The following is a 27165-nucleotide window of genomic DNA, read 5'->3' as shown; positions in this document are numbered from 1 at the left end:
CAGAAAAGACTTGGCTATGAGTGTATATAGATTTTGCAGGACCTTTTGAAGGACATATGTTCTTAGTAATAGTCAACGCTCATTCAAAATGGCCAGATGCCGCTAAAATGAAATCTACTTCATCAGAAAAGACTGTCAAGAAGTTCAGAGAAGTCTTTTGCTGGTTTGGATTCCCTGAACAATTTGTCAGTGACAAAGGATCTCAATTTGTCTCCCAAGAATTCAAATGTTTCTTGAATGATATTCAACACATTAGGTCTGCACCATACCATCCTGTAACAAAGGGACTAGTGGAACATATCATCCAAACCATGAAGCATACATTGAGAGGAACAAGGTTCGCTGATCGAATGTCTTAACCAGTTCCGACTAATGTATAGGAGTACCACTCATTCAATGACCAAAATCTCTCCTGCATCATTAATGATGAAGAGACAACTACGTTCAGCATTTGACTTGTTGAAATCTCTGAAAATGACAGAAATAACAAGCACAGATGGAACAGTGGGAAAACAAAGCAAAACATAGCATCTCCCACCAAGGACAAGGAGTGTTAGCCAGGAATTACTCCATAGGAGAGAAATGGGTTCCTGTCATGATCCTTGCACAGGTTGGAGCTGTCTTGTATGCAGTCCAAACTGGAGATGATGTCATCTGGAAGAAGTATGCAGACCAACTATTGGCAGGAAGAACCGATCCACCAGAAATGGAACCTGCTGAAAATCCAGGTTCAAAGTCCTAGCCTGAAGCGATAGATATTGTGAAGAAAACAACAACTCACCCATAGACCTAGCATCAAGTCAACTTCTAGTTACAATGTTGATGCTAGTCAAAACAACCACTGATGATGTTTGTACAAAGACAAAAGCATCAGAGGTTATAATGCAAAGAAGAAGACGCCAGAGGTTTGTCGTCAACCATTTCGAGCACGACAACCTCCAGACCGTCTGACTTATCGATTATTGTTCATGTTGCACGTGATTGAATTTGTTAGGGATGTTCATTTTAAAAGGGGAGAAAATGTTCTGTATTAATATTGTTGTTGTAATAGATTCTTGGTAGCTGCACTTCATGTATTTGCCAGGAGTAACTTCACAGATTACTAACGCAGGAAACTGCCAGAGTGGGGAAGCACCCCGTAAATGATCAGCACCATCCTGTAAATAAAGCTCCATTGTTTTTAACCCTTCATGCTTCCTATCATCAATTCTCCAATATACAGCAAAAGGATTACTTACATTTTTGATGAAATGACCAATTAGTATCCGGATAGTTTGCAAATCAAGGTTAAAGCTGGTTTCTACTTTGTGGGTAGCTATTTGCTTACCATTCTGCTCACATTCTGTTAAGAATAAAGTTAAATGATAAAGTAAAATAATTCAAACTGTCTTTATTAAAACCATGCACACCAATAGGTTTCATCCTTTACACTTACCGTTATTTTCAGCTGCAACTTCAACTCTTGAATCAACAATTACTGATGAGTTTTTAACCTCATCAGAATCTTTATCTAATGCTGAGGATATAATTTTCTCTTCTATTTCCTGGTGGCTAGTTTTCGCCTTTGTATCATCTGGATCCTTCTGTGATCCATTTCCTAATTTACTTTCCATTAGAGCTTTGGCAGGTGCTTCCTCCGAATCAGATATTTTATCTGATAGGTTTAAGACAGGCAGTTCCAGTGTTTGTCTCTCTGTTACTTCTGAAATAATGTCTTTGGTCCCTTTCTGCTCCTGCACATCTTTGCTCATTTGACCATTCTTGCCAAGAATTTCTGAACTTTGCTCATTGTATGCAAGATCAGTCTCTAAAGTGTCTCCCGAATGGAAAGCACCTGCAAAATAAAAAATAAACTGTTTATTGTCTCTAATTATCTGCAGTGACATAACGAAAATGCTCTTTGTTGCTCACCTTGATTTTAATGGCCTGAAAATTGATAGCAAAAAAAAGCAGAGACTCTAATAGTGATGTGACGAATTAGAGATAAATATTGTTTTTGGATTAGATTTTTTGAGATGAACAACAAAGAAAATACATTGTTGTGATAGATGCAGTGTAACATCAGTTTCGAAAAAAATGTCATTTATCTGTTCTTCTAGGAAGCAAGAAAGCATAAAATCTATTTTTAATAATCTACTGTTAATTCATGAAGATTTCAAGATTATGCTAATAAAACATTTCTATTTTCTTCCCTACCTATCTACTACACTGAGTTTTCTTTCCTTTGGTGTCTCCAAGTTATGTATCAACTCTGGGCTGAGAGAATAAGCAGGACATTCTACTTCTAGATTTCTGCCAATACATCAACAACGTAAACATAAATAGCACCTTTAATCTTATGAAACATCCCAAAATGCTTCACAGGAGCATTATAAACAACGTATGACACCAAACCACACAAAACTAGGCATCTGAATAGCCTAGGCAACGCCATTTCTGATTTTCCTTCTACCACAATGGGGAAACAATTGTACTTTTGGCTACATTGGGTATTCATGTAAGTTTAGAATCGAACCTGTGCCACACCACTACACATTACTACTCCAGTGCACTCTACCACCATGACAGAGCAGTAGACCAGTACCTTCAATTGGATATGCTGTGCAATTTAAATTTATGTAGTTTATTGCACGACCTGAACATTTTGCTTTATTGCCCTCTCTGCTGCCCTCTCTGTTGGGGAAGTATAAATACATTTGTTCATATAAGGGTTGCCAGCTATGAGTCCATGCATTAATCTTTTTGCAATTCAGTAAGAAAACAGAAAAATGGTCACAAGGCTGGGATAGAATTGTTTCTTTTACATTCCATTTGAAAAGTTAAGGATTGAAGATTTGAAACATTTTTGAAACTCCTAAACTTGATTTTCAGGACGTAGCAATGTGCTTGCTCCGTGTGCACATCCTGTTCAGGTACACAGTGAGTCAGCACGGCACAAAACTGGAAAATGGCACTGAAAGATTTTTTGAGGATGATGAGGGAATTCAGCCCTAACAAAGCAGACGGGTAAAATTAGGAACAAATGTTACACATTTGGCTGAAAACAAATGAAAATAGATGAGGATAAAGTAAATGTTTTCCTCGCCATGGTGGGGCCACATGCTTTTGAGATGGTGTCTAATCAATGTGGCCCTGAGACCCCGGTACTGTGCAACAGGCTGACATTAATGAGATTCTAGACTCATATTATGCCGCAGCTAAGACTGAGATTGCACTGAGAATTGCATTTGGTGAGAGAAATCAGTTGCCAAATGAGATTGTGATAGATTACATTCTCAAAGTTTCAGTGAGCATGGCACAGACTTAGAAGTCAACCTTATAGACATGGTTGTAGGAGGCCTAAAGAGCAATAAACTCAGGACAAGCTTTTGAGCTCATCTGGAAGGAGGCTTGTGATGAGATCCATGGAAATAGCACAAATGCAAATTTCAAGCGAATTCTTTTCCTGAGCCAGCAGGGGAAGTCCACTGGATTTCATTGAGATCCAGGCCATGGCAGCCAACTTCACATTCAGTCTGAGAGTCAGAAATTTAGATGCTACTGTTGCCATGGAGGAATCAATCATTTAAACACCCCCATTTCCAGTCAAAGCACCGTGCCCCTGGGAAGTTGGTCAAAAGGTATCGAGCAAAAGGATTGTTAAGGAAAAAGTGGGACCTATCAGAGATGAAGAAGGGAACTTGTGTGAAGATGCAGAGGATATGGAAAGAGTTTTAAATGCATTTTTTGTCTCCATGTTCACAAAGAAAAGGAATGATGTAGATATGATAATCCAAGAGGAGCAGTGTGAAATATTGGATAAAAGAATCATGAAAGAGGAAGTGTTAGAAGAGTTGGAATCCTTGAAACTGGATAAGTCGCCAGAGCCAGATGGATTGTTCCCTTGGATGTTGAAGGCAACCAGGGAGGAAATAGCAGATGCCCTGAGAATTACTTTCCAATCTTCACTTGAAGGTGCCAGAGGACTGGAGAAATGCAAATGTGGTTCTGTTGTTTAAAAAGGGATGAAGGAAATGCCAACCAATTATAAGATGGTTAGTCTTACTTCGGGGGTGAGAAAATTGTTAGAATCAATCCTGAGAGATTGGATAAACTCACTTAAAATGGCATGAACTAGTCAGGGATTATCAGCATGACTTTGTTAAGGGACGATCATGCCTTACAAATTTGATTGAATTCTTTGAGGAAATGACAAGAAGGGTTGATGAAGGTAGTACAGTGGATGGTGTCTGCATGGATTTTAGTCAGGCATTTGACAAGGTCCCACATAGCAGACTGGTGAAAAAAATAAAAACCCATGGGATACAGGATAATGTGATGAATTGGATCCAAAGTTGACTTAGTAACAGGAAGTAAAGAGCAATGGTTGATGTCTGCCTAGGCGAATGGAAAGCTGTTTCAAGTGGTGTTCCGTAGGTCTTGGTGTTGGGATTCCTGATGTTTATCTTAATATATAGAACATAAATCATTACCGCGCAGTACAGGCCCTTCGGCCCTCGATGTTGCGCCGACCAGTGAAACCAATCTAAAGCCCATCTAATCTACACTATTCCAATATCATCCATATGTTTATCCAATTACCATTTAAATGCCCTTAATGTTGGTGAGGCCACTACTGCTGCAGGCAGGGCATTCCACACCCTTACCACTCTCTGAGTGAAGAACCTACCTCTGACATCTGTCCTATATCTATCACCTCTCAATTTAAAGCTATGTCCCTTTGTGCTAGCTATCACCATCCGAGGAAAAAGGCTCTCATTATCCACCCTATCTAATCCTCTGATCATCTTGTATGTCTCTATTAAGACACCTCTTAACCTTCTCTCTAACGAAAACAACCTCAAGTCCCTCAGCCTTTCCTCATAAGACCTTCCCACCATATCAGGCAACATCCTAGTAAATCTCCTCTGCACCCTTTCCAATGCTTCCACATCCTTCCTATAATGCGGCGACCAGAGCTGTACGCAATACTCCAAGTGCGGCCGCACCAGAGTTTTGTACAGCTGCAACATGACCTCCTGGCTCCGAAACTCAATCCCTCTACCAATAAAAGCTAACACTCCGTACGCCTTCTTAACAACCCCATCAACCTGGGTACCAACTTTCAGGGATCTATGCACATGGACACCGAGATCTCTCTGCTCATCCACACCACCAAGTATCTTATCATTAGCCCAGTACTCTGTAATCCTGTTACTCCTTCCAAAGTGAATCACCCCACACTTTTCCGCATTGAACTTCATTTGCCACCTCTCAGCCCAGCACTGCAGCTTATCTATGTCCCTCTGTAACCTGCAACAACCGTCCGCACTGCCCACAACTCCACCGACTTTAGTGTCATCCGCAAACTTACTAACCCATCCTTCTACGCCCTCATCCAGGTCATCTATATATACAAACAGCAGTGGCCCCAAAACAGATCCCTGCGGTACACCACTAGTAACTGAACTCCAGGATGAACATTTCCCATCAACCACCACCCTCTGTCTTCTTACAGCTAGCCAATTCCTGATCCAAATGGCTAAATCACCCTCAATCCCATGCCTCCGTATCTTCTGCAATAGCTTACCGTGGGGAACCTTATCAAACGCTTTACTGAAATCCATATACACCACATCAACTGCTTTACCCTCATCCACCTCTTTGGTCACCTTCTCAAAGAACTCAAGGTTTGTGAGGCCAAATATAAGAATTTGGACTTGAATGTGGGAAATTTGCAGACGACACAAAATTTAGTCGTGTAGTGGATAGTGTAGAAGATAGTTGTAAGCTCCAAATTATATAGATGGGTTGGTGGAGTGGGCAAGAAAGTGGCAGATGGAGTTCAACTCTGATAAGTGTGAGGTAATGCACTTATGGAGGTCAAACAATAAAAGGGAATACACAATAAAAGGGAATATACTGAGAGGGGTAGATGAAGTGAGAGACCTTGGTGTGTAGATACACGGGTCCCTAAAGGTAGCAGTACATGTAGATAAGGTTGTAAAAAAGGCATATGGAATGCTCCCCTTCACTGACAGGTATAGCATACAAAAGAAGGGATATAATGATGGAACTGTGTAAGACACTGGTGAGGCCATAACTAGAGAATTATGTGCAGTTCTGCTCACCACATTATAGGAAGGATGTGATTGCTCTGGAGAGAGGGAGGGAAGATTTATTAAAATGTTGCCAGGTCTGGAGAGATTGGAGAGGTTGGGGTTGTTTTCCTTGGAGCAGAGAAGGCTGATGGGTGACATGATTGAGGTATACAAAATTGTGAGGGGTTGAGATGGAGTAGACAGGAGTAATCTCTTTTCCTTGGCAGAGAGCTCAGAAAGCAGTGGTTACAGATTGAAGTTAAGTGGCAGAAGGATTAGAGGGGACATTAGGAAAAACTTTTTACGCAAAGGATGGTGGGTGACTTGAATTTGCTGCCATGTGTTGGTGGTGGAGGCAGAGAGCCTAAACTCCTTTAAAAAGTACTGGATCTGCACCTTAAATGCTGTAAACTGCTGGGTTATGGGCCATGTGCAGGAAGATGGGATTAGAAAGCACACTGGGTGTTTTTATGTCCAGTAAGAAGTCTCACAACACCAGGTTAAAGTCCAACAGGTTTATCTGGTAGCACAAACCACACGCTTTCAAAGCGCTGCTCCTTCATCAGGTGAGTGATGTCACCTGATGAAGGAGCAGCGCTCTGAAAGTTTGTGGCTTGTGCTACCAAATAAACCTGTTGGACTTTAACCTGGTGTTGTGAGACTTCTTACTGTGCTTACCCCAGTCCAACGCCGGCATCTCCACATCATGTCTTTATGTCAGCATGGACAAGATGGGCAGAATGACCCCCTTGTGTATTATTTCTATGATTCTATGGTTCTCTATCCAGATGGCATGAAGGAGAAGAGGAAACAATAATGTTCCAGGTTGTGATATGTCACATGCAACACGTCAAGGTTGCGCTAGTTCAGGGTCTAGAAGTCTTCAAATATGCATCTGATAGATGTGGAAATAGAAATTGGTGTTATCAATCAGGAAGGTCATTAGCTTTACTCAATCAGAGAGCAAGAGAAACGGCACGTGAAATGTGAGAGTAAGAGGACTGAAGATAAACCCCGGCAGTAAAAATGAAAGTCAAGAGATTCACAACTTAATTTCACTGTTGACAGAGCTGTAACTGTATCTGTTATCTCAGAAAGAGAAATCCCTAAGCCACATTCCCTTACGCAAAACCGGTGTGAAAGGGACTAGTTATTCCAAAGAATATTTCAGTGTTAAGTGAGGTTAGTGTTAGAGTTGAATATTATGATTACTTCCCATTGGTAGTAATAAGAGGTAATCGAGTTATGTACAGTAGGGATCAGTAAAGGTATATCTGTTATTGAGGAAATGCTAAGACAGCACAAACTGGTCTTTGTGCAAGGAGGATCAAATGATAAAATCAGCTATCGTTACGATATTGAATATCGTAAGTCAGTAGATCATGCAAATATGGACATTCAAGATTTCCTTTGATGCCTGATTAATTTCTAGCCACTGTGAATTATTTTATAAACACAAATAACATGCCAGTGTCTGTCAGAGAAATTAGTGAAAGAACTCAGTGTGCTGCTCAGTAAAGTGCTCAATTATGTCATGAATCGCTGGCCTAGAGATTGTGGTGATGATAAATTACAGGAGTATTCCACATGTAGAAATTAACTGAGTAGTTTAGGGAGAGATTGTTAGAACGTCATCAATAGCATGGCATATGAAAGCAGTAGCAGGAAGCTATTTTTGCTATTCAAAGTTAGATAAAAATTTTGAAGAGTTGTGGTGTGTCTCAGAATTAATTCCATGGCCAAACACAAGAAAACTCATAAACTCATAGAATCATACAGTGCAGAAAAGGTCCTTCAGCCCATCGAGGCGTACCGACATATTAGAATCACCTGAACTCCTACCTAAATCCTATCTACCAGCACTTGGCCCATAGCCCTGAATGTTACGATGTGCCAAGTGCTCATCCAGATACTTTTTAAAGGATGTGAGGCAACCCTCCTTCACCACCCTCCTAGGCAGAGCATTCCAGACTGTCATCAACCTCTGGGTAAAAAGGTTTTTCCTCATATCCCCCCTAAACCTCCTGCCCCTCATCTTGAATCTATGTTCCCTCGTGACTGACCCTTCAACTAAGGGGAACAGCTGCTCCTTATGCACTCTGTCCATGCCCCTCATTGTCTTGTATATCTTGATCAGGTTGCCTGTACTGTGGGAACAAGTAAACACTCAATGAGCCGAATAGCCTCCTTTTGCACTGTAGGATTCTGTGGTTCTATAGTTCTAAAATAAAGAGGGTCATGATATACAAGGCATGAAACTCAGATAAATACAAAATGCTGTGCATTCTGGAAATCTGAAATAAAAACAGAAAATGCTGGAAATACTCAGCAGATCTGGCACCATCTGTGGAGAGAGAAACAGAGATAACGTTTTGAGTCCATATGATTCTTCTACTGAACTCAGAGTTCAGTGCTGGTCAGAAGGCCATGGTGAAAAACTACTGATGTGATAAGGAGATACATGTTTGGAGTTGTTGTAAATAGATAAGATGCACTCACATATCAAGTGAGTATTGGAGAGAGACTCAGTCAGCGTTGTGTAGATCATTTACATGAAAGTGGAAATCTTACAAAGGGAGAGCATGAGAGACCTCCTACAATCTAAATATTTCCCACAGCCCAAAGCGAAAATCACATAGAAACGGAAAGGTTGCCAATACAAAGAATCCACCAGTATGGCAAAGGGAGTCAGGATCTTTGATTAAGACAAAATAAATTAATGTCACAGTTCCAAGCATTAAGTGAAGTTGGTAGTCAAAGTTCAGATTTTCAGCAAGAGATTTTGGGAGAACAGAGTCAAGCTACTTGAAATGGAAGGGGATACTCAGGCAGAAGGGGAAAGGAGTCAGATAAGTTAATTGAAAGTATGTAGGAAGGAAGAAGAAAATAGTTGTTTTTATCATTGTTTCTTGTCAAGTGATTATATTTTTGTTAAACACACACTGGTGTTAAGGAAAAATGATTTGTCTTACATATAAATTATTCTTTGTAGTCTCAGTCATATATGTTTTAGTTCTGATTACCATAAAACAAATATGCAACCCAGCCTGTCAAATGTTCAGCTTTGTTGATTGTTAATTTAGTCTTATTATATTCTGGGAACGTATGTACATGCACCATTTTACATTTTAAGTTTTTTTTAAATGGGGAATGCAAGATCTGAGCATTTTGTTATATTGCCCCCTCTGCTGGGGAGGTGTATAATGATTGCACCTTTATACAGTGCAATACACAACAATTTCCTCAGTGCAATACACAACAATTTGAGATTCCTGAATGGTTAAACTACCAAATGTTTTCTGATAGGCTTAGATCTCAGTTAGTCATTAGCTCAATAAGTGCAGTGCCTGGGAATGTTACTGAACTCTGAAGGTGAAAGTCTAGGATCCAGTTGAATTTGTTTTATTGGGTTGTCAGTGAAGACCTTTTCTTCAAGTCCTTGCAATGGGGTGCCGATGTGTTTCCCAAGCTTCCTTACTTACGCTGGAAACTGGACCAAAGTGCTAATGTTGTGCGAGAGCAGGAATAGACTCGGCTCCGATCACTTCCACAGTCAACTAGCCTGTGTTCACTTACAGTTCAGACTCACACATTAAGAATGATCAGTGATACTCATGGAACATACTTATCAAGAGGCACCAGCCTAAGCGGGGTCAGGACTGAAGTAAGAAGAAATCACATTAAATTCAAAGACAGTACCTTTGATAGGGGATGGCAATTGAATTGGCAACACTGATGTGCAACCTAGTTCTTGCTGGCAAGTGAATTGCTCAAAGAAGATGCAAGAATATCTGATTTGAGAAACTAAATAAAAATTCAATGTTATTTGTAAGGGTGGTCTTCTAATTAGGGCGCACTGTTGGAGCACTGCAAATAGTTGTGTTATACTCGACCTGTAATTGTTGCTGACCCCGTGCACAAAGTGAGAAGGGGCTCCATTTTATAGTGCACACACTATACAAGTGGAATTTGCCAAAATACATCTCAAATATACATTTAAAAAATGGCCACTCTTGTTCTTCTTCAAAAACACAAACACATGTATGTTGGAACATGCATTATTCCCATTAACTCATTATCCAATACCTTTAATGGTGCTGGAACTAGAGACATTTGAGGTGCATTTCAATTTGGTGGCAGTTAGAATATCATCTAGTTTTTGAAGCATTTCTGCATCTTCGAAATGTTGCTTTTTGGTCATTCCATATTCAATATTTGCAACATTCTTGTCACAGTTGAAGTCTTTGTTTTGCCAGAAACTCTCTTCAAAAATATTTACTTTTTGGAGGATGTTATTATTACAATTCTCATTCTCTAAATATTCAAGAATTTCTTCCAGCCATAAGAGCTTGGTTTTTTCAAAGCATCTTTCCAAATACTGCAGTTGAGCAATGCTCATGTGCTTTCTTAGGAATTTAAGATTACTATAAAAGTTTATACTGTCAAATGATGCATCTTTTACTCTGAGCTTCTCAAACTGATCCTCTGCTTCATCTACTCCCCATGAGGCACTGCCAGTTTGGTGGTCATTGGATTCAATATCTCTTGCCATTTCTGTTTCTTTATCAGTGGCATCTCCTATTTTATATTTATTTTCAGTATTTACAGAAGGAGCTCCATTTATATTTTCAGTGGCAGCATTTGGATCAGGCTCAGCTGCTGTGTTTAACTGGTTTGTCCCTGGCTTTTTATCATGGGAGGTGACTATTAGCTTTCCAGAATCACTCTCCGTTTTAACTTTCCACAAGCTTGCGGAAACAGGATCAATAGATGGTTGTGGTGCTTTTTCAGTTATTATATTATGAGTCTCCCTGTAATTGTCATTCATTCCATCTCTTCTCGTTTCTTCGACAATCTGCTGTGATTCGATTTTAGCATCAGTGTCTCCACCAAAATAAACCCCAGTAAGACTCACATTCTCTGAAAGCAGTGTATTCACAAGTTCTACTGGAGATTCATTTTCCATAGACCCATGTATCCTGTTGCTTCTTGTGCTATTTATGCTGGTGTTAATGACATTGGTTACATTTGTTTCTTCCTGTGACAAATCCTCTGTGGTGATTAAAACAGCTGATTGTTTTTCTGATTCCAAAGTTACTCGTTTATCTCCTAAGTTTTTTTGTTGATAGAGAGAGTTTTCTTGAGTCAAGGTCTTGCCGTCATTTGAAACAGTGAGCTCTTCAGATTGTGAGCTGGATAAACGATCGGGTAAAATTTGTTCTTTGTCTTCCAGATTGTCCTGCAGTAAGGATTCCACGTTTTCTGTTGTAGTAAACAGTTCTGATGTTAAATCGGAAGTTATACATTGTTTCTGTGAGGCACAGTCTTTATCATCCATTTTCTCCTTTAACAGAAGCTTATCTCCAACTGAATCAGTATGTTGCTCAGGCTGTGCAAGTGCCAAAACATTTGCCTGGAAAATGTCTTCATTAACATCCAATTTTTCAGACAAAACATATTTACTGGGGCTTGACACAGAAAGCCAGTTCGAAGCAGAAGCATAAGTTACTTGGTGGTCTTGCAAGTCTTGTCCATCATCTTTTTTCAGTGCAAGGTATTTACCACCATCTGCAGCCCGGTTAGGTTCAGGTTCTAAGAGCCGACATTCTTTGGAAACATGTCCTTCTCCATGCAAGCATTCCTGTAATCCAGCTTCACCATGATCCAAAGTAAGCTGACTGGATTCAGAGTCTAATACTGGGGCTTGTCGTTGCAAGGTGGTTCTGTCGCTGTATATTTTTTCCTGTGGCAGAGCCCTAGTGCGATCTGAAGCAGGTTGTAGAGACTGCTCAAACTGTTGTTTCTGTAATGAAGGATCATGGGTATCTGGAACTGTGATCTGTTTATCGATCAAACTGGATGGGCCCATTTCCGCGAAAGCTTCTTGTTTATCCTGCTTTGATAAAGGATTGAACTGGTCTAAAATCTGCTGCTTTGCTGATGTTGAATAGTGTCCTTGTGCAATGGCTTCTTTGTTCTCCAATTCATCCTGTGAAGATGGGATAACTTGGCCAAAGATAGGAAGTTCGTCAAATTCAGAATTGAAATGTTGCTGTTCAATGAAACTTTGTGCCTGGGATAAAGGCTTATCATCATCTGAAATGTCAAACTGTTCAAATTCCATGGTTGATGTAACATGTTGCTGTTGTGACATTTGTTGCTCGTGAAGCAATTCTTCCTCTGGTAATTGATCAATATCTGCATTACTAACTTGTTGCAAGTCTGATTTCATTACTGGGTGTTCTTGTGCAAACTTTTCTTTATTTTCTAAGGCATTCAGTGACATAGAATCAGTCACATTTGAAACAAGCTGTTCTGATCCTAATCTGGATACTGAATTCTGTTGTAAAGTTTCTTCAACTTGTGATTTGTCCCACACTGAAGGTTCTGCATTATCTTCTACTCCAAGAAGTGAAGTTTCTGAACTTGGATCTCCTACAGATCTCCTCAATTCAGAAGTCGACGTTAACTGTTGTTCTTCCTCATAGAAATGTTCTTGTACTAAAGGTTCATCTTTACTTATGGCACTAAATTCTTCCACTGACGAAATTAGATCATGGTTGTGCAAAATTTCCTGTTCACACTGTAATTTTTCACCAATATGTATGTTTTTATATGTCATAGACCTCCCGTAACCTGAACTATGTTTCTTCATTTCTGAAGAAAATTTTAAATGTTCTTGCAAATTTTGTTCTTCATGGACATTTTCCTGAGTCAAATGTTTATTATGTCCCATGAATTTTGAATCTGGCATTACATTTTGCTCTTGTAAATTTTGGACTTTTGATTTTTGAACATCTTGAAATTTCGATGTTATGCCATTAAAACGGAAACTGTTTTTTAAACCATTTGTTGAAACTATCAACTCTGTGTTTTCACTTCTTATTTCCTTGTGTTCCTTTGCAGCCTGCTGCAAGCCTTCAGACTGGCAACTGAACTCATTCTCCATTGTACATAGACTAAGTTCTGGGTACTGGATTGCTTCTTCATTTATGAATGAATCAACAATCAATGCATCTCCTTCACTTGGAGCGTCATTTATTACATGTCCAGAAGAACTATCTTCAGATTCACTATTCATTGTGTTTTCATTATCGTCTGTGGTGCTTTTCTTTGTGTTTTCTAGTGGATCAGTTTGGTCATTGTTTTGACCAAACGTTAATATATCACTTAAACCAAAATGAAAATACTGTGATTCTGATCCATGATTATCCCGTATGTTTTCTTTAATGTCATCAATATTTTCTTTGGGTTCTTGTTGCAAAGTAGCAGCCTGATCTTCATTGTGTTGATCAAAGTCTAATGTCTCAGTTAAACCAAAGTGATACCATGATGATGATTTTGATCCATCTGTGGCTTTCGTATAATCTTTCTCATTGCCATTAACATTTTGTGTTTCTTCTGATGTCCTGAAAGTCTGGTCTACATTGTTTTCACGAAATCTAAATGTATCACGCATTGTATCAAAGTGAAACCACCATGTTTTTGAATCATCATTATACATGGTATTCCCTTCCCCAGTATTTTCTGTTCCTTCAGACATGACTGAATGCTCCACTTTATTGTTTTGATGCAACCATAATTTGTCCTTTGAATCAAATGACAACCGATGGTTATCCATTTGAGTATCTTCATTGGTGTTTTTCGATGTTTTCTCTGGATTACTAGATTTTAGCTCTAGTTCATCTGGATCTGAAAGGTCAAACATTTTGTTTTCCGAGTTAGTTACCATATTTTTATTTGAGTCTGTTGTGTCATCAATAGAATACAATTTTACATCTTCCTCCTTGTCTTTATTTTTATGATCATCATTGGCGGATAGAACATCTTCTGATGAATCACTGGTGGAGCTGAACCATTTGGACAAACCGCCAATCCAGGATGACTTTTCAGAACCGGGATTTTCTTTGCCCTCGTAATGCACACCATTATTTAATTCTTCAATCACTTCAGACATAGCAGTGTCCTCACTATGGTCCAATGCAATTTTTCGACTTTTAAAGGAGATTAGCTGTAGAGACTGGTCAGAAGGTTCCGCAACCTTTTTTTCCAGATTACTTTCCATACTAAACCACCCGCTAATTCTAGATCCAATCCAACTAGTTTCCTCTTGTGCAAATGTTGATGCTTCATTACTTTCAGATATAATAGCAGTGGCTTCACTGATTTCCTGCCCTGTATGTTCACTTTTTGTACCACTGTATTCACTGTATGCAGATTCAGGACCTGTGGCTAAGGTGAATTCATTGTTATCTGTATGTTTGGAGAAACTTTCTTCACTTAATTGATTCAGGTGATCAGCTGGTGAAAGGAACTCATTTATTTGCACAATCGCATCAGTTGCTAGACTTGGTTGAACTTGTTCTTCACCAGTTGTCATCTCTAACTCAGTATCATCTGCAGCTTGGTGTGTTCTTTGAAATTGCTCGTTATAAAGATTAACTACATTGTCCACAGGTTTATCTTTAGCAGAATTACCTTTGTAATCCTGGTTGTAATTGTTCGGGTTGAATTCCTGTCCGAATGTGGCTTTCATTTCTTCTGGTTTTGAAAATGAATTTTCTCCATATTCATCACTAACTGAATCACTTTCTTCACTTTCAGTGTTATAATCACCTCCATCAAGGCAAAAGAAATCGCTTTCCTGAAAGAAACATGCACAGTCTTCAGTTTATGCTTCTGATTTCGGGTCCATTAGTTAACCTTTTGTTTTACTACATTTTTTGCATGCGGATCATTTTAATGGGAGATATGGAATGACGGTGGAATAAGCAAATCCCAGATAAAGGTAAGGGATGAAAAGTATGCGTTGAAGTTAGAATTTTAAGCTATGTTAATCTGAAGAATTTATTTTGAGAAGAGATATTCTGATTAAATATGGATTAGGCTAAAATAATTGAAAATGAAAGCTGTTTAAAATAGGAAAGATCATAAAAACATGTTTATGTATTTATGTTTGCATTGTTAATTTACTATTACAATAAAAAGCTAGATCTGATATGGAATAAATTTATTAGTGATATTAGTGTTCATTTCATGTCCTCTTAAAAGAAAACATAAATGAGTTTTTGCTGGGATTCTGCTATTTCCCTGTCCTGCCAATTGTTGAGGGTTAAATGCTCAGAATTAGCATATTCTTTTGGTTTCGCATTCCAAAATAGACAGACAATCAATGTTAATTTTCCACGAGTAATAACTCAAATATTTCTGCTCCAGACTAAACCTTATTCTACCAAAATTAAGAGTTATTTGGTTCAATCTAAAAATGAACTATTTTGAAAAGTTTGGAACAGAATATTATCATGAAACATTGAATGTGGCAAACATTAAGTTATATTCAAGTACATCAATTTACAGGTTACCTTGGTTGGCAGTTCCATTTCAGTCGACACTGAGACATCTTCAACTTGAACTGCATCTTTCGGAAAATACCCAAATTGCTTTCCTATCTAAAATAAAACAAAGTAATTACAAATCTGTAAAAAGGTAATTTAGATCTGAAACATTAACTCTGTTTTTCTCTATACAGATGCAGAGTCTATCCAGCATCTTCAGTTTTAATTTCAAACTTCCAGCATCTGCACATTTTGCTTGTAATTACAAGTCAACTGATGAGCATCACAAATGTTTGCATGTTGGAAATGCAGCATTTTGTGTATGTATTCTATTAGTGTTCAGAAACTCATTTCTAGTTACTGAAAACATTGCATGAACAAAGTGATATATATATGTGTGTGATCTACATAAGAAATACAACTCACAGAACTAGGGAATTATTGAAGCCCACTGAATAGCAAGCTAAGCAATGGCAGCAATTAATTATATTGGGTTCATGTTGTTTAATAAAAACAACTTGCATTTATTTGGTGTCTTTAATGTATTAAAAGATTCTAAAGTGCTTCGAAGGAGTGTGTTCAAATAAAAACTGACATTGAGCCAAAGGAGACATTAGGACAGGTGATTAAAGACTTTGTCAAAGAGATAGGTATTAAAGAGGATAGAACAGGGAGAAGTGGCGAGGTTCAGGGAGGGAATTTGAGAGCTTATAGCTTTGCTGGCTAAAGGCATGGTCATCAAGAAATGCAGAGTTCTCGGGGGGCTGGAGAAGGTTACAGAGACAGGAGACCAAGGGAAGGATTTTAAACATGAAGATGAGAAGAGGTGATGTTTGATTGAGCATGGGAGAGGGTTTTAAGGAAACGGCTGTCAATGGTGACAAGCTGTCTGGAATTCTCTTTGTATTCCAGAATGATGCTGCAGTAATAAACAGTTTGAGCAGAACCCATGTTTGTTTGGACTCAACCAGATCTAGTGATGATACGCCAAACCCGTTGTGGGCTATTTATGTTCAAATCTGAATCCATTGGCTTTAAGGGAGTGAAGATGAGGGCTGTACCTAGGGGAACAATTGTGATGGGAGAAATTAAGATTCAGTTAAAATTTTATTGGGGACAAGGGCATCAAAATGGCCTAGCAAGCCGCTCAGTTGTATCAATCGCTACAAAATCTCAACAAAGAAATGAAACCGGATGGACCACTTGGCATTGACATAGGCACTAGAAAAGACAACGGCAAAACAAACAGCCCTGTCAACCCTGCAAAGTCCTCCTCATTAACCTCTGGGGGTTAGTGTCAAAATTGGGAGAGCTGTCTCACAGACTAATCAAGCAACAGCCTGGCATAGTCACCCCAGACACCACCATTACCATCCCTGGATATGTCCTGTCCCACAGGTAGGACAGACCCAGTAGAGGTGGCAGCACAGTGATAAAGTCGGGAGGGAGTTGCCCTGGGAGTCCTCAACATCGACTCTGGACCCCATGAAGTCTCATGGCTTCAGCTAAATATGGGCAAGGAAACCTCTTGTTGGTTATCACGTACCATCCTCCTTCGGCTGACGAATCAGTATTCCTCCATGTTGAACAACACTTGGAGGAAGCACTGAGAGCGACAAGAGCACAAAATGTGCTCTTGTGGCTCAGCAGCAGCACTACTGATCGAGCTGGTCGGGTCCTAAAGGATATAACTGCTAGACTGGGTCTGCAGTGAAGGAACCAACAAGAGGGAAAAACATACTTGACTCATCCTTACCAATCTGCCGGCTGCAGATGTATCTGTCTATGACAGTATTGGTAAGAGTGACCACCGTACAGTCCTTGTGGAGACAAAGTCCCACCTTCACATTGAGAAAAATCTCCATCGTGTTGTGTCGCATTATCACCGTGCTAAATGGGACAGACTGTGCACCGATCTAGCAGGGGGGCATGCCAGGAGCAGCACCAGGCATACATAAAAATGAGGTGTAAACCTGGTGAAGCTACCAATCAGGACTACTTGCATGCGAAATGGCAAAAACAACAAGTGATAGACAAAGTTAAGCGATCCCACAACCAACGGATCAGATCTAAGCTCTGCAGATCTCCACATCCAGTCGTGAATGGTGGACAATTAAACAACTCACTGGAGGAGGAGGCTCCACAAATATCCCCATCCTCAATGATAGAGGAGCCCAGCACATCAGTGCAAAAATAAGGCTGAAGTATTCACCGCAATCTTCAGCCAGAAGTGCCGAGTGGATGATCCATAATGGCCTCCTCCAGTGGTCCCCAGCATCTCAGATGCCAGTCTCCAGCCAATTCGATTCACTCCATGTGATATCAAGAAACAGTTGGAGACACTGGATACTGCAAAGGCAATGAACCCTAATAACATTCTGGCAATAGTACTGAAGACTTGTGCTCCTGAACTTGCTGCTCCCCGAGCCAAGCTCTTCCAGTACAGATACAGCACTGGCATCTACCCAACAATGTGGAAAATTGCCCAGATATGTCCAATACACAAAAAGCAGGACAAATCCATCCCAGCTAATTATCGGCCAATCAGTCTACTCTCGATCATCAATAAAGTGATGGAAGGGGTCATCAACAGTGCTATCAAGCAACACCTGCTCAGCAATAACCTGCTCAGTGATGCCCAATTTGAGTTTTGCCAGGGTCACTCAGCTCCTGACCTCATTACAACCTTGGTTCAGACATGGACGAAAGAGTTGAATTCCAGAGGTGAAGTGAGAGTGACTGTTCTTGACATCAAGGCCGCATTCGACCAAATGTGGCATTAAGAAGCCCTAGCAAAACTGGAATCAATGGGTATCAGGGGGCATGATGTGGAGATGCCGGCGTTGGACTGGGGTGAACACAGTAAGAGTTTTAACAACACTAGGTTAAAGTCCAACAGGTTTATTTGGTAGCAAATACCATTAGCTTTCGGAACGCTGCTCCTTCGTCAGATGGAGTGGAAATGTGTTTTTCCACTCCATCTGACGAAGGAGCAGTGCTCCGAAAGCTAATGGTATTTGCTACCAAATAAACCTGTTGGACTTTAACCTGGTGTTGTTAAAACTCTTACTGTATCAGGGGGCAAACAGTCCGCTGGTTGGAGTCATACCTGGTACATAGAAAGATGGTTGGGGTTGTGGAGGATCAGTCATCTCAGCTCCAGGTCATCTCTGCAGGAGTCTCTCAGGGTAGTGTCCTAGGCCCAACAATTTTCAGCGGCTTCATCAATGACCTACCCTCTGTCATAAGGTCAGAAATGGGGATGTTCACTAATGATTACACAATGTTCAGCACCATTCGCGACTCCTCAGATACTGAAGCAGCCCATATTCAAATGCACAAGATCTGGACAATATCTAGGCTTGGGCTGACAAATGGCAAGTAACACTCGTGCCACACAAATGCCAGGCAATGACCATCACCAATAAGAGACACTCTAATCACTGCCCATTGAAATTCAATGGTGTTACCATCACTGAATCCCCCACTGTCAACATCCTTGGGGTTACCATTGACCAGAAACTCAACTGGATTCACCACATAAACACAGTGGCTATAAGAGCATGTTAGAGGCTAGGAATACTGTGGAGAGTAACTCACCTCCTGACTCCCCAAAGCCTATCCACCATCTTCAAGGCACAAATTAGGAGTGTGGTGGAATACTCCCCACTTGCCTAGATGGGTGCAGCTCCCAACAACACCCAAGAAGCTTGATACCATCCAAGACAAAGCAGCCCGCTTGATTGGCACCACATCGACATACATTAATCCCTCCACCACCAACACTCAGTGGCAGCAGTGTGTACTATCTACAAGATGCACTGCAGTAATTCACCAAAGATCCTTAGACAGCACCTTCCAAACCCACGACCATTTCCATCTAGAAGGACAAGGGCAGCAGATACATGGAACACCACCACTTGTAAGTTCCCCTCCAAGCCACTCACTGTCCTGACTTGGAAATATATTGCCATTCCTTCACAATCGCTGGGTCAAAATCCTGGAATTCCCTCCCTAACAGCATTGTGAGTCAACCCACAGCACATGGACTGCAGCGATTCAAGAAAGCAACTCACCACCACGTTCTCTAGCGACGCCCAGGAACCACGAATGAATTTTTTAAAAATCAAAGGTGGAGGTGAGGGTGTGACTTAGAAAATGGTGCTAGGGAGGGTTGTGGTCCAAAAAAAGAAAACAGGCTGAGCCGAAGAGAGAGTTAGTGGGAAACATCTTTACCAAAATGATGGGTTTTATAGAGAATCATGAAGAAGAGGGAGTTAAAGGCATAGAGATTGTTTAGGGAAGGATTCCAGAGCATGGGAATGTTTGTTTTAGGAACAATCTCCATCAAGGGAGAGAAAGGAATGTACAAGAGACCAGAGTCAGAGGAATGGGTGGTTTAGATTTCCTTCCTCTAACTAACATCACATATTTTGGCCCCTCCTCTGTTTTTCTGATCCTGAATCTCATATCAGGAATTATAAAACTCTCCTGATTGGTCTCCCATCTTCCACCTTTTAAATAGCACATCGAGGCCATTCAGTCCATTAAGCATGCTCTATCTTCAGGATCATGGGTGATCTGATTATGGCCTTATCTCCATTTTTCTTGTTTGTCCCCCTCCCCACCACATAACCCTCGACTCCCTTGCAGATCAAAAATCTGTCTCACTCAGAGTCATACATTACAAAAAGAGGCCCTTCAGCCCACTGTGTCTGTGCCGGCCATCAAGCACCTATCTATTCTAATCCCATTTTCCAGCACTTGCTCCATAGTCTTGTATGCTATTGCGTTTCAAGTGCTCAACTAAATGCTTCTTAAATGTTGTGATGGTTCCTGCCACTACCACCCTTTCAGGCAGCGAGTTCCAGATTCCTACCAGCCTCTGGGTGAAAAGGTTTTTCCTCAAATGCCTTCTAAATCTTTTGCCCCTTACATTAAATCTATATCCCTGGTTATTGACCCCTCTACAAAGGAGAAAAGTTTTTTCCTATCTACACAATCTATGTCCCTCATAATTTTATACACCTCAATCAGGTCCCCCTCAGCCTTCTCTACTCGAAGGAAAACATCTCCAGTGTAATCAGCCTTTCTTCATAGCTGAAGTACTCAATCTTGAATATATTTAATGACCCAGCCTCTACTACTCTGTGTAGTGAATTTTAATGACCCTCTGAGAGAAGAAATCCCCCCATTATCTCAGTCTTAATTTTAAACTCCTTAATTTTAAACTGTGCCCATAGTTCTAGATTTCCCCATGAGGGGAAATGTCCTCTCAGTAGCAACCACCCTGTAAAGCTCCCTCAGAATCTTTTTTTATTGCATAAGTTCGCCTCTCATTCCTCTAAACGCCAATGGATATAAGCCTAACCTTCATTCCAGGAATCAACCCAGTGAACCTTCCACAAACCTTTTTTTGCAAAAGTATATTTTATTTGTAAAATATCTGAAAGAACATTACAAAACATTTCAAAACAGCCTTCACAAAAAGTGCAATGTATCTGAATTTTCTACATAGATCATGTTGCACTCTGAGGTGCTTCAATACAACCAAAAGAACATTACAGGCATTTCAAAATGGTTATGACAAAAAATGCAATGGCATTTAAGTTGTCTTCTCTGAACTGTTTCCAATTGCAATACATCCCTCCTGAAATAAAGTAATCAAAACTGCACACAGTATTCTAGGTGTGGTCTCACCAATGCCCTGTATAGTTGTCCTACTTCTATATTCCATTTCCTTGCAATGAAGGCCAGCATTCCATTTGCCAACTAGTAATTGCTTTACTTCAATGCCAACGTTTTGTGATTCATGTACTAGATTCCTCTGTCCTGCAGTATTCTGCAGTCTCTCTATTTAAACAATATTCCTCTTTTCTATTTTTCCTGCCAAAGTGGATAAGCTTACATTTTCCCACATCATGCTGCATATACCAAATGTTTGCCTACTCAATGATATCATTTCCCTTTACAGATTCTTTATATCCTCCTCACTTGCTTTTCTACCTATCATTGTTACATAAGTAAATTTGGTTACAATACAGTTGTTCCCCTCATCCAAGTCATTAATATAGATCATAAACAGTTGAAGCACCAACACTGATCCCTGTGACACTAGTGGCAGTTTGCCAACCTGAAAATTTATCCTGACTCCATATTTCCTATTAGTTATCCAATCCTCTATCTGTGTTAACATATTAACCTCAAAGCCATAAGTTCTTATCCTGTGCAGCAACCTTTAATGTGAAATCCTATCAAATGCTTTTGGAAATACAAATACACTGCATCTACTGGTTCCCCTTTATCTACCCTGCTCGTTACATCCTTAAGGAACTTTAATAAATGTTTCAACAGGATTCCAGTTTCTCAAAAACATGTTGACACTGCATGATTCTAAATATTACTATTACTACCACCTTCTTAACAATGGATTCCAGCATTTTCCCAATGACATATTAGGTTAACTGCTCTATAGTTTGCTACTTTCTGTCACCCTCCTTTTTGAATGGTGCTGTTACATTTGTATTTTCCAATCTGTGGCAACCTTTCCAGAAAATAAGGAATTCTGGAAGACTACATCCATCTCTATGGCCAGTTCTTCAAAGACCCCACACCTGAGTTCGTCCAAAATTCTGCTTACCTGCATTAAACCCCATTTGCTCATTACTCCTGTACTTGTTGAGCTACATTGCATCCTGGGTCCACCACTGTCTTATTATTCTTGTGTTAAAATTACTGCATAACCTCATCCCTCCCTATATTTGTGACCTTCTCCAGTTTTTACCCAACTTGTTTTTCTCCAGCTCTGGCCTGTTGTGCATTGTCCACCACCTTCACCATGGAAATCCTTGCCTAAACCTCTCTGCCTTTCCATCGCTCCCTCCTTTAAACCCACTTCATAGAATCACAGAATCTCTACAGTGCAGAAGGAGGCCATGAGGCCCATCGAGTCTGCACCAACCACAATCTCACCCATAACCCTACTTATTTACCCTACTAACTCCCTGACACTAAGGGACAATTTAGCATGGCCAATCAACCTAACCTACACATCTTTGGAGTGTGGGAGGAAACTGGAGCACCCGGAGGAAACCCACGCAGACACAGGGAGAATGTGCAAAGTCCACACAGACAGTGACCCTGGCACTGTGAGGCAGCAGTGCTAACCACTGTGTCACTGTGCTGCCCCAACCACTGTGCCGTACGTCTTTGTCCAAATGTTTTCATCTCTTATGCTAATATTTTATTGTTTGGCTTGGTGTCAGTTTTGTCTGATTATGCCTCCATTATGTGCTTGGGAGGTTTGACCTTACTAAATGCACTATATAAATGTTGTTGCATGTCTCGAGGAGGTTAGATATAGGAAGTGATGAGGCAATGAAGCAATACATTGCATACATATAACAGTATAGAATAGGATAGAACCATAGAATTCCTACAGTGCAGAAGGAGGCCATTTTGCTCATCAAGTGTGCACCGACTCTCTGACAGAGCATCTTACCCAGACTCACTTCTCCTTCCCTATCCCTGTAACCCCACACATTTACCCCAGTAATATCCCTAACTTACACATCTTTGGACAGTAAGGAGCAATTTAGCATGGTCAATCCACCTAACCTGTATATCTTTGGACCGTGGCAGGAAACCAGAGCACCCGGAGGAAACCCACACAGACACGGGGAGCATGTGCAAACTCCACACAGTCACCCACGACCAAAATTGAACCCGAGTCCCTGGCGCTGTGAGGCAGCAGTGCCACTGTGCCACCCAAGCCCAATCATGAATTAAAAATGACTTGAGGATGTTGGAACATAATGAAACAAATATACATTATATATATTATTAACCCACAAAAAAGCGAACATATTTTGAAAAACAATGAATCACAGAATACAATACTTACAGCTCCAGCCCATAAATCATCTCTTTTCCCAGTCAACTTAAAATAAACAAATATAGAGTCTCCAGACTCGAAAGTAAGAAATCTACAATCACGACCTGTGTAGTCCACTGTAGCTTTTACTCTGCTCAGGTATCCTGTGTAAAGACCAAGAGCAGATTGGACTAAAAAGTAAAAAAAAGACATAATACTTTCCTCTTTAAATCATAAGTAGTTTTTATTTGTATTATCTAAAATGTACAACTTGCTTAAATTGTTAATTTTGTACTACAGAAATTGTAGGCTAAGGAAACTGGTCCTAGTACATCGTCTATAACTTCATAATTCATTTGATTGACAGGAATCCTTATAGTAAAATGAATACATAAAGTAGCCAATATGTCATGTACTCAATATTCATCTGACCAAATATTTAGACAAGATAAAACAAGGTGGATGGAAGAACAGTCAATTAAATTTATTACAGCAACTGTATTCATATAGGTTTCTTAACAATAAAATGCCTTAAAGCACTTAATGGAGGAATATAAGTGCAATAAGTGCAGAGGGAGAACAGTGAAGGTTTACCAGGCTGATTCCTGGGATGGTAGGTCTGTCATATGAGGAGAGACTAAGTCGGTTAGGATTGTAATAATTGGAAGCTAAACGAATCAGAGGGGACCTTATAGAAACTTATAAAATTCTAACAGGGTTAGACAGGGTAGATTCAAAAAGAATGTTCCTGATACAAAAACAGAAAATGCTGGAAAATCTCAGCAGGTCTGACAGCATCTGTGGGGAGAGAATAGAGCCATGTTTTGAGTCTGGATGACCCTTTGTCAGACCTGCTGAGATTTTCCAGCATTTTCTGTTTTTGTTTCAGCTTCCAGCATCCGCAGTATTTTGCTTTTATTTATCAGAATGTTCCCGATGGTGGGGGAGTCCAGAACTATGGATCATAGTTTGAGGATAAGGGGTAAACCTTTTACAACTGAGGGTGAATGTGTGGAATTCACTACCACAGAAAGTAGTTGAGGCCAAAACGTTGTGAGATTTCAAAATATAACTCTTGGGACTAAAGGGATCAAGCGATATGAGGGGGGGGGGGGGGGGGGAGGAAGGGGCGATCAGGATATTGAATTTGATGATCAGCCATGATCATAATGAATGGTGGAAAAGGCTCGAAAGGTCGAATGACCTACTCCTGCTCCTACTTACTATGTTTCTAGGTAATGTATGAAGAGAGGAGGAGAAAATGGATGACACAAATGCATCAGAAATAATGCCGCAACAACCAAGGCGAAATTGAAAGAAAGTTTGGTCCAGCAAATGTAATGGGATGCTGAACTCTAAAGCCAAAAATAGGCAAAATAGCAATGTCCGAGTACAGTCAATATACTGCACATTGACTGTACAGCAAATTTATTTCGGCCTTCTCTCCTGCCCTAACTTCAGTGGAACCCCCACCATCCACAAGCGGGATTTCAGCCTCAATTACGGTCATGTGGCGGGAGAAGTTCCAAGGAAATTGACCCTCGCAGAGAGAGATCGAAGGGAGTTGGTCCGTTTCAGTCACTGAGCAGAAATTCAAGCACTGGGTATGATGCAGAGAAGACATGAGAGCTGCCTGATCCCCTAGCACCGGAGCGTTGGATAACTGGTGAACTTTGCACTAAGAGGAGACAGCATAGAAGGAACTAAATAATAAGCAGCATAGGAAAGATGGACCTACTGCAAACGGAATCAGATAAGACAAGGGCTTCAAATCAATAAGGCAAGTGTAAGTCTGATAATTCACTACCTAACAGCAAGCCCAAGGCGCTGGCAAAAGGCGTGCAATCCTTAAAAAAAATACAGTACGGTATATTTATAAAGGGACAGTGTGGTATTTCTTGCCGGAAGTGCCAACATGTGTCAAGTGGCTTTCCGAATCTCAGATTTACACAATGTGTGTGTATTAGGTCACTTACCTTCACATTCAGGATCTGCACACATCTTTAAGTCAGATAATTTTGACCCCTCGTCTGTTGGGATCAATTGTAAGAGCAGCAATAGTAAAATGTTGTATTTTGCAGCTTTCGCCACGTTGGACTGCCTCATTTTCCAATCTCCTTTCTAGAACCTGGGCAGCAGCAAAGCAAGCCGAGATGGTCACCACAGCACTGGAAATAGGGAAAGAGACACTTCCTTCCTCAGCCAAACAGCACCCCTCCAAACAAAAAACAATGTCATTTCTTGCTGGCTTTCAAAAACCTACATTTTCCTTATTTTGGAAGGAAAGTTGCGACGTGTCCGTGGACTGTGGGTCACAGTAAAGGGCTTAATGATTAACTCTCTAGACTGGATCAGGTAAATCATCAAACCTCCAACATGCAGGGAGTATCTGTAATCAGAAACATGCCATGTGATTTGTCCAGTTATTAAACCTCCAGCTACTTAGGTTAGATATAACATTAGCGCTTGAAAATAACACTCCGAACTATTGATATCTTCTGATCTCCGTTCACCTCCAGCTAGCTTTTCATGTGATTAAACTACCGGGTTATACCTCCCCTCCTATCCCATGCAGTCTAGAAAGGTAAAGAGATTCACAGCTTTATACAACTCAATTTATCTTCAGCTTCTGACAGGAGCTGAGGGTACATAGTTGAATATTTCTTTATTCTTTCACGGCACTGATTGTCCATCCCCAATTGAACTGAGCATTTCAGAGGACAGTCAAGAGTCCACCACATTGCTGTGGGTCTGGAGTCACATATAGGCCAGACCAGGTAAGGGTGGCAGAATTCCTTCCCTAAAGGACATTAGTGAACCAGATGGGGTTTTACAACAGTCAGTGGTAGTTTGTGGTCACCGTTAAACGACTAGCTTTATATTTCCGATATATTCGAATTCAAATTGCAGCAGCTGCCCAGGCTGGGATTTGAACCCTTCATGTCCTCAAAGCATTCAGCAGTGACTTTACCCGCCTACCACCATCTCGCCGGTATGGACCACTTTAATAGGGAAGCATGGAAGGGGAATTTGACAGCAAATGAGATTAATTCAGCCACTAAGATAAAAGCAAATTACTGCGGATGCTGGAGTTTCAATTCAGCCACTATATGCGTTAATATTGAACAACCGTTTGTTTTCAAAGAAGTGACTACATCAAAAACTGACCGACAGGCCAACTTTCTCTCAACCACCGCCATTTTTTGTACTTCCAGTAACCTCTTCCATGTTGGACTTCAGTTTATCTCACTGAAAACTGTAAGGCTGAATTGCACTGAACTGTAAGTAAATGCGTCGCTGCTGCGCTAGCTAATTATACCCCCCCCCCCCCCCCCCCCAAAAAAAAACACAGAAGCCCTCCTGTCCACTCTGAAGACTTGGCCTGAACGTTAATTAGATTTTCCCCCAATACAGATAAACTTCTGCCTGAAGGAGCGCCTGGTTCAATCATCCGTGTATATATATGAAGGGCAGACACACACCTCAATATATCCAGAAAGCAGCAACATTCAAGCAACACTGTGAGATTGAGTTAGTTTAAATTATTTACATTCTAACTAGTTGCTGCAAATGTTCTTTTTCAGAAAGATTTTCATTCGGTATAAAATAGACAAAGTAAGGTGATTCTGGAAAGTAAACTTCCTAAGTCTTGCTTTAATATTGCTGGGTTCCTCACAGTTGAGAATGCTATTTTTCAACTGGCCTTTCAGCCTGTGGAATAAACCAATCAGAGCAGAGCTGGCCTCGAACTCTGGGTCATCAATGAGCCCGAGCGTGGAGTTGGGAGGGGCCTCAGTCCATCCGATCCTGAGAAATCCACTGGATCTTCCCTCAGCCTTTCTTTGGGAATCACCCCTTTAAGCTGCAGACGCGATGA

At 40.5% G+C, this 27165-nt stretch overlaps 1 protein-coding gene across 1 annotated transcript; it reads right to left on the bottom strand.

Annotated features, from left to right (window-relative positions):
* Window positions 1-53: 53 nt before the first annotated feature.
* LOC144488218 (uncharacterized) lies at window positions 54-25588 on the bottom strand. The gene is made up of 6 exons (XM_078206245.1): window positions 25265-25588; window positions 23319-23452; window positions 15443-15529; window positions 10167-14724; window positions 1436-1834; window positions 54-1342 (listed from the first exon to the last, which is right to left on the bottom strand). Exons 1-6 carry the CDS (start codon window positions 25392-25394, stop codon window positions 960-962), a joined length of 5691 nt encoding a protein of 1896 aa, XP_078062371.1. The 5' UTR covers window positions 25395-25588; the 3' UTR covers window positions 54-959.
* Window positions 25589-27165: the final 1577 nt, after the last annotated feature.

The sequence above is a fragment of the Mustelus asterias genome, unplaced genomic scaffold, assembly GCF_964213995.1.
Source record: "Mustelus asterias unplaced genomic scaffold, sMusAst1.hap1.1 HAP1_SCAFFOLD_1379, whole genome shotgun sequence".
NCBI classification, from domain to species: domain Eukaryota; kingdom Metazoa; phylum Chordata; class Chondrichthyes; order Carcharhiniformes; family Triakidae; genus Mustelus; species Mustelus asterias.
The sequence above is the reverse complement of the archived record's forward strand: the minus strand, read 5'-3'. Positions and strand labels throughout refer to the sequence as shown.